At 41.4% G+C, this 12,650-nt stretch overlaps 2 protein-coding genes across 5 annotated transcripts in view; one reads left to right on the forward strand and one right to left on the reverse strand.

The window, feature by feature from the left end:
- Positions 1-2,643: 2,643 nt before the first annotated feature.
- Positions 2,644-5,971, forward strand: SEC61G (SEC61 translocon subunit gamma). Of its 3 annotated transcripts, none has more exons than XM_049816401.1 (4): positions 2,644-2,743; positions 3,570-3,669; positions 4,892-4,994; positions 5,864-5,971. In XM_049816401.1, the coding sequence occupies exons 2-4, from the start codon at positions 3,576-3,578 to the stop codon at positions 5,871-5,873; spliced, it is 207 nt and encodes a 68-aa protein (XP_049672358.1). In that variant the 5' UTR covers positions 2,644-2,743; positions 3,570-3,575; the 3' UTR covers positions 5,874-5,971. The 3 variants fall into 3 exon arrangements, with proteins under 3 accessions (XP_049672358.1, XP_049672357.1, XP_049672356.1); XM_049816400.1 differs by lacking the exon at positions 2,644-2,743 and adding an exon at positions 3,019-3,169; XM_049816399.1 differs by lacking the exon at positions 2,644-2,743 and adding an exon at positions 3,203-3,482.
- An 815-nt stretch (positions 5,972-6,786) lies between these two features.
- TPK1 (thiamin pyrophosphokinase 1) overlaps positions 6,787-12,650 on the reverse strand; it is a 321,987-nt gene continuing 316,123 nt past the window's right edge. For both annotated transcript variants that reach the window (XM_049816398.1, XM_049816397.1), the window contains 2 exons: positions 7,473-7,597; positions 6,787-7,016 (listed from right to left, as the gene is read on the reverse strand). In XM_049816398.1, coding sequence (XP_049672355.1) covers positions 7,479-7,597 — 119 coding nt within the window. In that variant the 3' untranslated portion in view covers positions 6,787-7,016; positions 7,473-7,478. The remainder of the gene's footprint in view (positions 7,017-7,472; positions 7,598-12,650) is intronic.

A 12,650-nucleotide genomic window follows, 5' to 3' on the forward strand; every position in this document is an offset into this window, starting at 1 on the left:
TTTATGCAAAATGAATATCCAGAAGCAAATGAGCATTAGCACACTACAATATAGGATAACAACTGTGTTTCTTCTGTTAAGAGAATTATTATTTACTGCTTAGATATCGTTGTAAATGCAGACTTGTAAAACCATCACAAAAATTTACATGTGCAAGCACACCACTTTCTTCCCCAACCATAAAGAAGTAGAAACAAACCATGCTAGCGATAGTCTAGTTTTCAATGAAAAAAATATGCGTGCCTGGGAGATACAAGCTTTTTCTTATCTTCTGTAAATGCAGATGACTCTTTGTAAACATGGTTGCCCCGAAGACCAAGTCTAAGTAACAATATGCGAGTACAAGGACCAAGTCTAAGAAACAATATGTGAGTATAAAGATAACATAGTTGCCCTGAAGACCAAGTTTAAGTAACAATATGTGAGTACAAGGACACTAAAAATAATAAATGTTGGGGAAGAGTTTGAGGAAGAACAGCAAATGCGCTCTGTGCACAAAACAGGACTCTGCCTCTCTCCCAAGCTGCTTGCTGAAGTCCAAACTTACAGCCTGGCAGGGAAAGAAAAGAGCTCATCATGGGAGAGCGAGGGACAGTTTATACAGAGGACAATCCCCATCTTCTACTCCATTACAGACAACCCATGGTTAACAAGCCTGTGATAACAAAGTCAAATTTTTAGCCAGGCAGTACTTGCTAGGATTCTCCAGAATGTTTCTCCTGAGGAAAACAACTTAAAATAGAGAATTGGGGGGGGGGGGGGGGGGGACACAAACCTTTATTGCAGTGAATGCTTTTTAATCATAACCTAATCCAGCCAGAAGTCTATGCCATGTATTGTTTCATACATGTATCTTCTTGATTGATTCAGGTTAGTTTTTTTTTTAATCATTGCCATTTGGTTACAGGAACCTAGTGCTGTGAAAACCATTGCTCTGCAGCAATGGTTTCCAGCAAGGCTCATCAGGCAGCACAGCTGGAAATACGAGTTCCCTCTGTTGGTAAAGTCTCTAGCATTTATCTGTCACACTGAAGGGAAAAAACAAACAAAACAAAACAAAACAAAAAACCATGAAAGGCAGCCTCCAAGTACTGACTTGTCATGCAGAGGACCAGCAACCTGCTCTGCCCCACCATGCACTGTGCACTATGGCTATTAGGCGCTCAGCTGCTTTCCTTAGGGATCCTCCTCTCCCTGAGTGGTGACACTGCTCATTCTTGCAGACTGCAAACTGGCCTCAAAAACAAGAGACAAATTACACGCATATCTGTTGTGGGAGGCCTAACTGACTCTGTGATCTTTCTGTGCTGGTGTGCCGATGGAAAAGGTCTAATGGAGTTTGGGCAGCAAAATTACAGCCCTGTCTGAGGTGTAGTGCTAGATGAGGTTTGATTCAAAGCAAAATCCAATTCAAAGCCAGGCTTTTGGAGAAAACTTGTTGAGGAGCCCATGGCAATAAACCTCCAAAGCCAAAGAGAAAGCTCATGTTTGAAAGAGATCAATAATACTGAAGGACTTGCCCTGTGGGCAAAGACAAGGAAGGCTGCTGCCAAAAAAATCCATGGAATATCAAACAACCCTCTCCTCTGATGGTACGTTATCTGTCATGAAAGCTGTCAGAAAAAAAATTAAGCCCAGAAAATATTTTGTGCACACTTAAACCCAATAGTGAGTTGAGATCAGCAAATTATTTGCATGATCTGGCTGCAAAAGCCCCACAGCCTGACTGAAAAAGCAGTAAGCCTTGGGTACTCAATACGCACGCAAAGGTGGCAGCCAATCAGGAACAGAGTTCTAGACCGAAATTAATGCTATCAAAAGCAAATTAAGGATAAAAATCAATAAATGTTATCTTTGCTCTTCCTTTACCTGTTACATGATCTGATTTTCCTTTCGAAAACAGCCAGGAAGGACTCACTTTAGGCAGCAACAGCCTCTTTTACCCCCTCATGCAAGGAAGCGTTCTACGTTACACCTGCGGTGCTGAAGTGTAAAAAGCTTTCCCATTTCTACGTGCTGGGCTGCACACTCCTCTATACAAAAAACAAACAAACAAAAAAAGGCGCCACAGGAGTCTATGTTTTCAAAGGTGATGAACTCCTGTGGTCCGTGATGGCTTCGGCGCTCCTACGAATCAATACATGTCTGACTCACGGGCAACCACAGCCTGAGCAGCTTTTTCCCGTTGGTTCTTTTTCTTCCCCCCTCCCTTCACCGAACAGCATTTGTCACAGCTACATTGGCACCATCTTCCCTTCATTTCCCGCCACGAGGCTCTCGGATCCTACGGCTGTCACCGCGCGGGAAAGCAAATTCGTTGTCAACCGCCGACGGACGCGCCGCCCGGGTACGTGACAGCCTCACCAACCCGCACAGCCCCGCAGCCCCCGCCGGGCCGCACCGACGGGCTCCCCCCGCGCTGCGCGCCGGCTGCCGGCCCTGAGGCGCTGAGGCCTCCCCCGGCCCCGGCCGGGGCCGCTCTGCCGGGACACCAGGCCGCGCCGCTCCCCCCACTGGGCCCAGGCGGCGGAGGGGAGGGCGAGGGGCCCCAGGAACCAGACAGAAAAGGAAAAAAAAAAAAACCAAAACCAAACCAACCCCAATCCCCTCCTTTTTCTTCTTCAAACAAACGCAACCCGCCCCGCCCGCCGTGCGCGCTGACGTCGCCGCCCCCGCCGTCGCGTACGCTGACGTCAGCGCCCCCGCCGCCGTGCGACGTGGCCTTCGCCCAGCAGCGCGAGCGGTAAGGGTGGCGCGGGGACCCCCGGGCGGCCGCCGCCCCGCTCGGGGCGCCCGGGCGGCGGGGGCCGAGGAGCGGGGGGAGCGAGCCCCGGCCCCGGCCCCGGCCCCGGCTCGCAGGCCCCGCTGGGCCGGCCTCCGGGGGGGATTCGGGGGCCCAGGCTCCCTTGGAGCGAGGCCGCCGGCCCGTGCGGCCCGTCCCGCGGCGGGGCGGGGGAGCTGGGGCAGGCCGGGCGGCACGGCCTCGGCCGCAGGGGCGAGGAGGGGAGTCGCGTCGCGTCGCAGGGAGACAAGTGAGCGGGGACCCTCGTATCGGAGGGCCTGTGCTGATTAATGACCGCAGACCCCTCCAGCCCGGTGTCCTGCTTGGGGTGGCAGCGCTGGCAGGTGCTTGTTTGGAGAACCAGGTCAGGCCACGGTATTTCCCTCGGTGCGCATCAACCCTCCAGCAGCTTTGGCTTGGGGCTTTCTTGAGAGCGGTGACTTTTGTCTATTTAGACACCTTCAGCAGTGTCCTCAGAAACCCGGCGTAGCACATAAGCTGAAAGCAAGCTGTGATGGAGCTGTAGTTTTCATCTGCTATGCTGAAAGGCATAGTTCTTCATATTTTTTGCAGGCAGTGGTAGGCCCCCATGTTCATGTATTGATGCGGTGTCTTTATTTTCTGCAAAGTGGAAGTATCTTTTCAAGTCTGGTTAGGTTGGAGTATGACACTTTATCTTAAGTCTCTACAAATTTTGTAGGTAACTCTTACTTCTGTAATAAAAAAAAAATTCTCCCTTTCGCTATATACATGGCACCGCCAATACTAAATCTGTTCATCTTTGCAGGTAATCATGGATCAGGTAATGCAATTCGTGGAACCCAGCCGTCAGTTTGTAAAAGACTCCATACGACTTGTTAAAAGATGCACCAAGCCTGACAGGAAAGGTAAAGCACACAAAACCCAGAAGCAATCCTTATTTCATCTTATATTTTACCATGTGTCCTTCCGTATGTGACTTGATTTATTTGTCATGAATGTTTCTCATCTTTCAGTATGAGATTTAAACTTGAGCAGTTATCCAGTTGTTAATGGGTTTATGGTTCTGGATATAATAATACTTGAATGTGTCCTTTTCTGGTGTGTATCAGTCAGGTGTGTGAGAGTGGTACTAAAACTCACCTTATGAAACGGGCTAAGTAGCTGAAATTGGCCATTTTCAGACAGGCAAGTAATAGTTTCATGTATTAGGTAAACTGCGCCAAGAAGAACTTGCGTGCGCTTCGAAAAGATAAATACAGTAGTCAGGTTCAACTGATTGCAGTCAACTTGGGAGAAATTCTGGAGGAAACTGCTTGTTACTTGACCTTGGAGGAAACACTTCATTTTTAGGAGACCCAAAAGGAGCTAGGATTGCTTTTTGCAGTGCCCATTCTGTACTTCACAGTTGTCCGGTGACTGCCTGATTGTGACAGGAAGAACTTGGTTGCTGGAAGTATAGAAGAGGACGTGTTTGGATTTTCTCAAAGGCATTTGAGAGAAGCTGTGACTCTAACCAGAATGCAACTGGTTGTCCTTAATGGCAGTAGTTATGATGCTTTATTCACATGCTTAGGATGAAGTTTACTGACATCTTTTGAGATCAGTAAGGAACTTCATTCACTTGTCAGACTGGCAGGGTTGTGAGGGGCTGTTGACCTTCCTAGTCCATTTCATGGTTGCTTTCTTAAAATAATTGAGAATATCACTTAAGTACTTGATTTCTGTGGGGACTTAATGTGTCTTCCTGTGACAGATGTAAATGGAGCTTTTCAATTTTTTATACTGTATTGGGGATTATTTTCAGGCCTTGTAGGGATATGAAATAAAGATAATGGAATCAAGTGTTCCATAAATTGTTACGAACTGTGGGTATTTCTGATTCTGCTTATTATTTAAAAAGTTAAGATCAGCCATGCTTTGTGGAAAGCAGCATCTTCTCTTCAAATCTCATCTATCTTCTGAAAAAGTGGATTTGTTTCTCAATGTCAATGCAGTTTGCTTTTGAACTGCTTGCTGTGTTAACATTACCATTTTCTAAAGAGATCTCTCTCCTGTGGTCACTGTAGCGCACATCTCCTGTATGCCATACATGAGGCTTCCTAGACTAAAATTTTTTTGGTTTTATAGAGTTCCAGAAGATTGCCATGGCAACAGCAATAGGCTTTGCGATAATGGGATTTATTGGTTTCTTTGTCAAATTGATCCATATCCCAATCAACAATATCATTGTGTAAGTAAATATGACCTTTAATTTCACTGAATTTGACATTCGTTTTTACCTGTTCGGTTTTAAACAGAGGATGTTAGTGAGCCCTACAGGATCCATGTTGCTTTAGTATCTCTGCGTTTCACATGGTAGTGTAATATGACAGGTGTTACTTGATTCAAAGGACTTGATCAGGAAGCAGTTGTTAATTCAACATGCTGCAAAATATTAGATCCATAGTTCTTCAGGTTTTTTTCAAGTATTCTGCTTCAAAACTGAACATCAAATGTTTTGTGTTCCAGTTCCACAGTGTGTGTTTGATCATAGAACATTTACTTTATTTGGATCTTGCATACTCCTACTATTTCCAGTTTATAATTTGGGCATCCAAAGTAAATGCACGGATGGTAAGGTAGAGAAAACTGAGTGATTGTGCTGGAAGGTGACAGGGCACAGAACAAAGTTGGTCTTGTTTCATTTACTGAGTGCTAGATGTGTTTGAAACTTTGTTTTACTTGTAACTGCATTCTGTAAAATACCTTTTAGAATGAATGTTGCAGCATGAAAAACTTGACCCTTAAGTTGACTGGCAGTCATGGAACTGACATATTAACACTACCAATTAAAACTCCTGAGATTCTCCAGAGCTGATGTAATCCCTTTTCTAGTACTGGAACAAGTTAAATACTATTCTGTGACCGTGACATGTGGCTTGCTTACACCTGTAAGAGTTGTGGTCTAGGCAAGGAGAAATGTTTGAAAATAGTAGATAAGCTGTAACGGTAGTAATGTTTGTCCTAACAAGGCAATGGTGGGAGGATAAATTAGACTTCAGATGGGATTGCTTGATCACAGTTGATTAGTTGAAACTGATTACTTTGTTCTCTCAACAGAGGCGGCTGAATATTCATCATGAAGAACAAGATGTTGTGACACTTGCTGCAAAGATTTCACAGCTTTAACTTGTTTGCTATTAAACAAGCTCAGTTTGGGTTTTCAAACATTCTTGTCATCTTATTCCTCTTTTAAAGTGTATGCAATCATACCTGTCTACATTACAGGCTTTTTTTTTTTAGTAGTAGAGTGCTTTATTTGTTTGGTGGTTTTTGTTTTTTTTTTACTTCTTTGAATCATAACAGAATTATTCAGGTAGGAAGGAACCTTGGGAGGTCTCTAGTCCAACCTCCTGCTCAAAGTTGGGTCAGTGTTGCATTCTGACATGGTTGCTTAAGGCTTTGTCCAGTCAGGTATTGAAAACCTCCAAGGGTGACAACTGTACAGCATCTCTTCAGAAGCTATTCCAATGCTTAATTTACTGCTTAGTAAACGGCATTGTTCCAGCAAAAGTAGACAGCAAGGAAACAGCATTACTGTATCCTCTCGAGTGGCGATTGAAAAAATCTGCCAACTGGAATTCTTGTCATTAATTTCTGGAATCACCATCGTTACCTGTAATTCCTTTCTGCAGTTGGAAGTCCTGTTACATTATACTATGTACTTGACTGGGAAAAAACCTCCATCAAATAAAGAACTTGCATTGCCAGTCCTTACTCTGATGGCATAATTAAGAAAGCCAAACTTAGCTGGTTTGAGGTTAATATAGTTGTCAGAGATACTAAGAAGTCCTTCAGCGAATCAACAACTTGCTCACACTTTTGGATAGGATATACACCCATTTTGGATACTGGTTCTCTAACACAACTGCACATAAAGGGCTCTGGTTTTGTTGACCTGGAAGTTTCCATTAGTAAATGACTGAATATTTTGATTTTTAAAAACTAAGCCTGTAAAAACTCTGGTAGATGCAATGCTCTTCCTCCTCAGATTGATATTAAGCAATTTATATTTCATTCCAGAAAGCTTATTGTAAGCGTTTGGTGTTTGCAGAAGTTACAGTGCTACTTCCATTACAGACTTTAAAAGCACTTAATACCAGGAGATCTGATATTAGTATTACAGCAAAAATTAAGCTTCTTCAGTACACAAACTTGCTTCATAAGTAGAAAAGTTCAATTACTGCTCTTCTTGAGAAATCTTCACCAGCACCTGCATGTTACAAACCAGGACAGAAAAATGAGATTAACTACTCTTAGTGCTATCACCTTTTAGTATATTTATACTATGTGCAACTGTGTACTGTATTTCCTCTTAGCAAAAGGGGAAAAAATAGTTTAGTATTGGAATAAAATACTTTGTAAAAATAGTCTGAACTAACCAGATAAGCAGTAACAATTTCTTTACATTCACTTCTGTTTGTGATCATAGTGGGAGGCAGCTCATGCGTCTTCTGATTAGGTAGTGTGAGGTACCAGAATGAAGTACTCAGTTATTGCTGCTAATCTTGATTTGATCTCAAGTGACTTATATATCAGATTTGTTTGCCATTCAGTACATAAAATCAGTGCCTGCTTATATCTTTTTGGAACAGCTTTACTGTCTTCACTGAATTCAGTGAAATCTTGCAGTCATTTGAGTGGGTCAGATCAGAAAAGGCAGCTGTACCTGATCTTATCTTTTGATAGCCATTGTCCATAGCAAAGGCTTGTCCGTCTCAATGGTCACAATCCCTGAGTCATCATACGTGTTGGAAGTACTGACCAGCGTTCCAAACTTCAGCACCTGGTTAGCTATGAAAAATAAGTAAGAGACTGAGTGGTACTGAAAGAAATGCATTGATGTGCATTTATTGTTGTAAAGACTACTGCTCCCACAAAGAAGGAAAAAACAGCTGAGTAAATCTAACCCAGATAAACAACATCTAAAATAGGTATGTTAAATATTAATTAGAAGGCTTGTATGAGACTATCCGATGACCTGTAGAGGGAATAAATTAATACTTAATCCCCAAATTAGCATTTTGAGGTTATAGCAGATTATTACAAAAGCAGATTGTTGAATGTCCCCCAGAGTTTTGCATTTGGAAATTTGTATTTCATTAGCACAGCTCAAGTACCAGTGCTAGACAAGGTATTTAAAGTAAAATGAGGTAGAGGATCTTACTGTAGTTCCAAACATGAGATTTGCTTTAGCTCAGCAGCAAGCCTGTGATCTCTTAAAGTGCGAACAGTTCTAGAGCAAAGGCCTGCAGTTAAAATTGATATTATTTAACAACTTTTGCTTTGAAGTGACTTGCATCTTTTCTTCTGTTATGAGCCTAGTGAGGTAGGTGTCCATGTGTATTAGAAACCAAGTGGCATTACTATTAACAAATAGCTAGTGTCAGTTTTAGGAGCATTTAACACAGCTAACAGTGCAGTTGCAATGATAATTTTGAAGTATCTGTGAAGTTTTAAACAACTGTTCTGTATTGGTTTAGCTGACATGTTTTAAGGGTTACATAGACTGCCTACAAGCTGCCCCAAACAAAAAAATGCAGTTTAATTTTTATCTTCCATTTCCTCCCTTTCGGAGATTTGCATTTTTTGCATTTTGCAAATGTATGAACTTCCCCAAAGGCACTTTAAGACTAGTCAGTTCTGTATTAGTCTTTGCATATAAAGGTTCAGTGTAAGAACTCTAAGACTATCCGTTGTTTTAGTCTGTAAAACAAGCCAAATGATGGCTCTTACTCGCTGGCGCTGCAGAGTTACATTTCCGTGGAGGATACAAGGAGAGCTGCAGCTGGGGAGAATTGTTCAGGCAGATCAGTAAGTCTGTGTGGCCTGTCAGAATTGCCAAATCGTGCATTAATACTGAAGGAGGAATCCTCTGGATTTGCTATCAAGCGGCCACTGCAAATGGAGATCTCGCTGTGATCAAGAGGTGTGCAAAACAACATATTAAGCTCTATTTTGTGATTTGCACAGGAGACAAATGTTCCAATTGTGAATGTGAACATGGGCTATAGTAAATTTAGGTGTAGTAATGTGTTACTACAATGCGTGTTAACACTGTGCAGCTTCCATTCCTGGAAGCTGCACAGGAGGAATTGATCTTGCCAGGCTGTATGGCTTGAAAATGAGAGAAAGTCTGACAAAAGGCAGGACATACATACAATGTCGTTCAGCGTCTCTTCTGCCAGCTCTGTGCTTACTGCTACTTGTTCCTGCGCCCACTCTTGTTATTAGCCTGAAACGAACTGAAGAGGAGGTTTTGGCTGCTAGCTGTGTTTGGTTGGAATGAGAGAGCAACACTCGAGTTTCACTACTGCTTTAAACTGAAGAGTCCTGCCACTCGAATCTCTCGAGAGTTTAGAGCATAACTGCAATGCAGTGCAGAAGTTCAGCAAAGAGGAAAAAAAAGAAGTACTGTACTAGATCAATTATGTACCTAAAATAAAGGTGCTAGATTCTATCAGGATGATTTTGGACACAACAATGGGAGGCAGGCTCCTAGACAAATGCCAGGATGAATGAGTTTTGGTGTTTGGAAGAGACAGCAGAGGACGATGGGGTTATGCCTTGCCAGAAGCTGATGCACTGGACTGAGTTGCCAGAGAACCCAAATTTCACCTTTTGCAGGAAAACAGGTCATTTAATGAAGATGAGGGTAACACATGGGCAGAGTTTCCTTTGTAAAAAATACTCCCCAAAATACCGTGTTATGGTTGTTATGAATGTTTCCAGTCAGTTTTAAGTAGGAAAGAACCTTAAATAGTTTGAAGTATTTGTTGATGCACAAATTATCTGTTTTTGATTACTAAATATTGAAGCTTGAAGGGGGGGAGGAGGAAGTTTGTGGATCAACTCTTCTTCTGTATAAACCCACTCATTTAGTATCATTTATTGCTTCTTGCTCAAGACTGTCAGAATAATTCTTAATGTTTCAGCTTTGCATATGAAATAATGGCTCTGTAGAAGGCAAGAATTAAGAACAACATGGCAGCTTAATGAAACAAAATCTAAAGTAGTATTTCTTCATGCATAAAATTAATTGAAAATCTTGCCTTTTTTTCCTTTAAACAAAAAGTTCTTGCCCACTAGATGGAGCCTTTTATCTTTCTCTACCAGATTTTCTTCTGTGCAAGCGTTGCAGTTTGAAACGCTGAAGTGAAAAAAAATGCAAAATCCATAGAACACCACTGCTGATTCACGTGGCTCAAATGGACGAATTCCAAGTACTTGGTTTCACAACCAGCCAACATTTCAACTAACATAATTAAAAATGCATGCTTTCCATTCAATAAACGAACAGTAATTAATGTGAAAAACTAGGTTTAAGCCAGTAAAGGAAATAAGAGGATGTATATACCTCGTGTTTCTAGGAAAACTTCCTGCTGTGTCATGCATTATGATGTGAAGTTTACAAGGTCAAAGAAGTCGGAAGTTTTATCAGTTCATACCTGGTCCATTCCCTTTTTTTAAATGGCTTTCAGTCTTATTTGTTAAGTCCTAGCAAGAGCTTATGCCTTGGGAAAAAGCCTACTACAAAAAAGCCCCCCATTCTCACTATTGAGATTATTTTTCTAAATTGCATTCCAAAGAAAACAACCTTTTTATTTTCTAATATTTAGTATATATAGTTTTGATGGGTACCAAATACTATTTTAATAAAGGATTTTACATTGTGATTTTTTTAAAAAAAAATCTAAATCTCAAAACCCCTAGGATGTTTAGAATTCTGTAATTAAAAGATATTTTGATTTGAATCACTGAAAATTTTCTTTTAGACAAATAGTAGTCTTCTGTTTTTCACGAGAATCTTCAAGAGCTGATTTGGGTAAAACCAGAAGTGAGTAATTGAAAACAACAACCCTCCCATTCCAGCAGTGTTAGACATTTTTTTCCCCTGAAGTTTTGGTTAGTGCTTTGGTTCCAATCAAACTGTGATTACTGATAATGGACTGTTGATGAGAAAGACACTCTACCCAGCTCCTCCAGTGTAGCTATACTATTTTTCATTACTCTCCATCTGTAAAATCAGCACATCTCGGTGGCACTGAGCCTAGGTGGTTGTGCCTTCAAGGAGAGCCATGGGGGTCATGAGTGGTTACATGAGAAGGTAACCAAGTAGTAGTTCTTGTTGTGGTTTTGAAGTCTGACAATTCTGGACTTCAGAACTAAAAGCAAATGCTATTCCTGCCTTTTTGGGGGACACCCCCCCCCCCCCAAAAAAAAAACCCAAAACCAACAAAACAACTCCCCAAACAAACAAGCAAACAACAAAATCTATTATGAGACAGCTTTTTATGGTGTGCCCTATGTTCTTACCAGTAACAAAAGATTCTCATTTCTGTCTGATGGATTGCAACATACCACTCACTAATTCAGGCCTAAACATGGTCATGGGCAGGGCTTATTTTGATGTGGTAGTAGAGGAATGTTTTTCAAGCAGTTTTTATTTTGTTTAGCAGGTCATTGAATCTGTCAGTGTTTGAGAATGCTGGAAATAATTTAGAGAAGAAATCTGAGAGCTCGTAGGTGAGCTCAGAGAAGCATAATCACAAAGATCATTATTTCTTAGACATCCCTTTTGCTGACCAAATTATATGACAAAGGAGGTCTCATTAACCCTCATTAACCTGCCCATTTTCACTACTTTATTGCTCGTCTTTTGATACTTTTTTTCCCCATACACAATTCTAAGGGTGTCATATGCAAAATGTTAATCTCAGATGTAAGATTTTGAAAATTGATGAATCTTATGGTTGCCAGAACAACATTTGGAAATGTTAACAAAATGCACCCTGTAAGTAATCAAGCTGTATAAAAAATCAAACAAAAAAGCCCAAACCTAAAAATGTATTTTAAAAACTCTTATCATATTCATACCTCTGCCATGGTTGGGGGGGTTATTTGGTTATTTTTTAGTTGACACTACTGAAAATGAGACCTAAGTCTTGCTTGCAATGTGTTCACCATTGCACTGCAAGCTTTTAGCCTGGAAACTGAGAAATAGCGTGGACTAATTATAACTAGATTGGGTCTCATCATGTTAGGTGCTGCAAAAACACTAACTCTCAGTATCAGGTTATTCCTCTTAATAACAGTATTCATGATCTAGTAGACTTCTAAACATTATTTCTATGACTTCATTGTACTCTACGATACTTAAATTTAAAATTCAGTCCAGCAGAAGAGAGCTTATATCAGGGTCTCATGTACATCTTACAAGCTGCACTTAAGCAGGGCTTGAGGGAGGCATATACGGAGAAAAAACTTCTTCTTAAACATATCATATATGCCAAAAGCAAATGATGTCATTAATTTTAAAGGCTTAATTGAACAAGCAGACCCTCTGGTTATTCCTACATCTATACCAAACCACATCAAAATCTGGACTGCTGAGAGAGAGGCTTTTAACTGTGGTAACTAATGGTCATGCTGGAAAAGGAGTTTACGAGGTGCAAGTCATTCCTTACCAAGGAGTAGATGTAGTGAAGGCAGTGATTTTGGTGTGAGAATGGCTGAACAGTCACGCCTCATGTCTTTTATCTGAAGACATGTAGGCAAATGGAAGCCTTTTGGAAAGCCCTTGAATGCAGCAGCATAGCACAAGTGGTCCCACTGCATGGGATTTTACCGAGTCAGGGTCTTAACTACTGTTACCACAAATGACTGAGAACGAAACACTGTCACAATAAGCATGTCCCACATAGATACCGTGATATCTCTATGATGCTTCCTTTTGTCAGCTGTGTGTCTCAATTCTTTCCTGAAATATATAAAGTCACACCTTGCTGATTTCCACCACTGTAAACAGAAAAAGGTACAGGAATACAAGCAGACTGCCACTGCTGGC

This window comes from Accipiter gentilis, chromosome 14, assembly GCF_929443795.1.
Source record: "Accipiter gentilis chromosome 14, bAccGen1.1, whole genome shotgun sequence".
Taxonomy (NCBI): domain Eukaryota; kingdom Metazoa; phylum Chordata; class Aves; order Accipitriformes; family Accipitridae; genus Astur; species Astur gentilis.

Coding starts and splice junctions, on each gene's coding strand:
- SEC61G (XM_049816401.1), top strand. CDS start 3,576: ATGGATCAGGTAATGCAATTCGTGGAACCCAGCCGTCAGTTTGTAAAA. Junction 3,670..4,891: donor CACCAAGCCTGACAGGAAAG/GTAAAGCACACA, acceptor TTGGTTTTATAG/AGTTCCAGAAGATTGCCATG.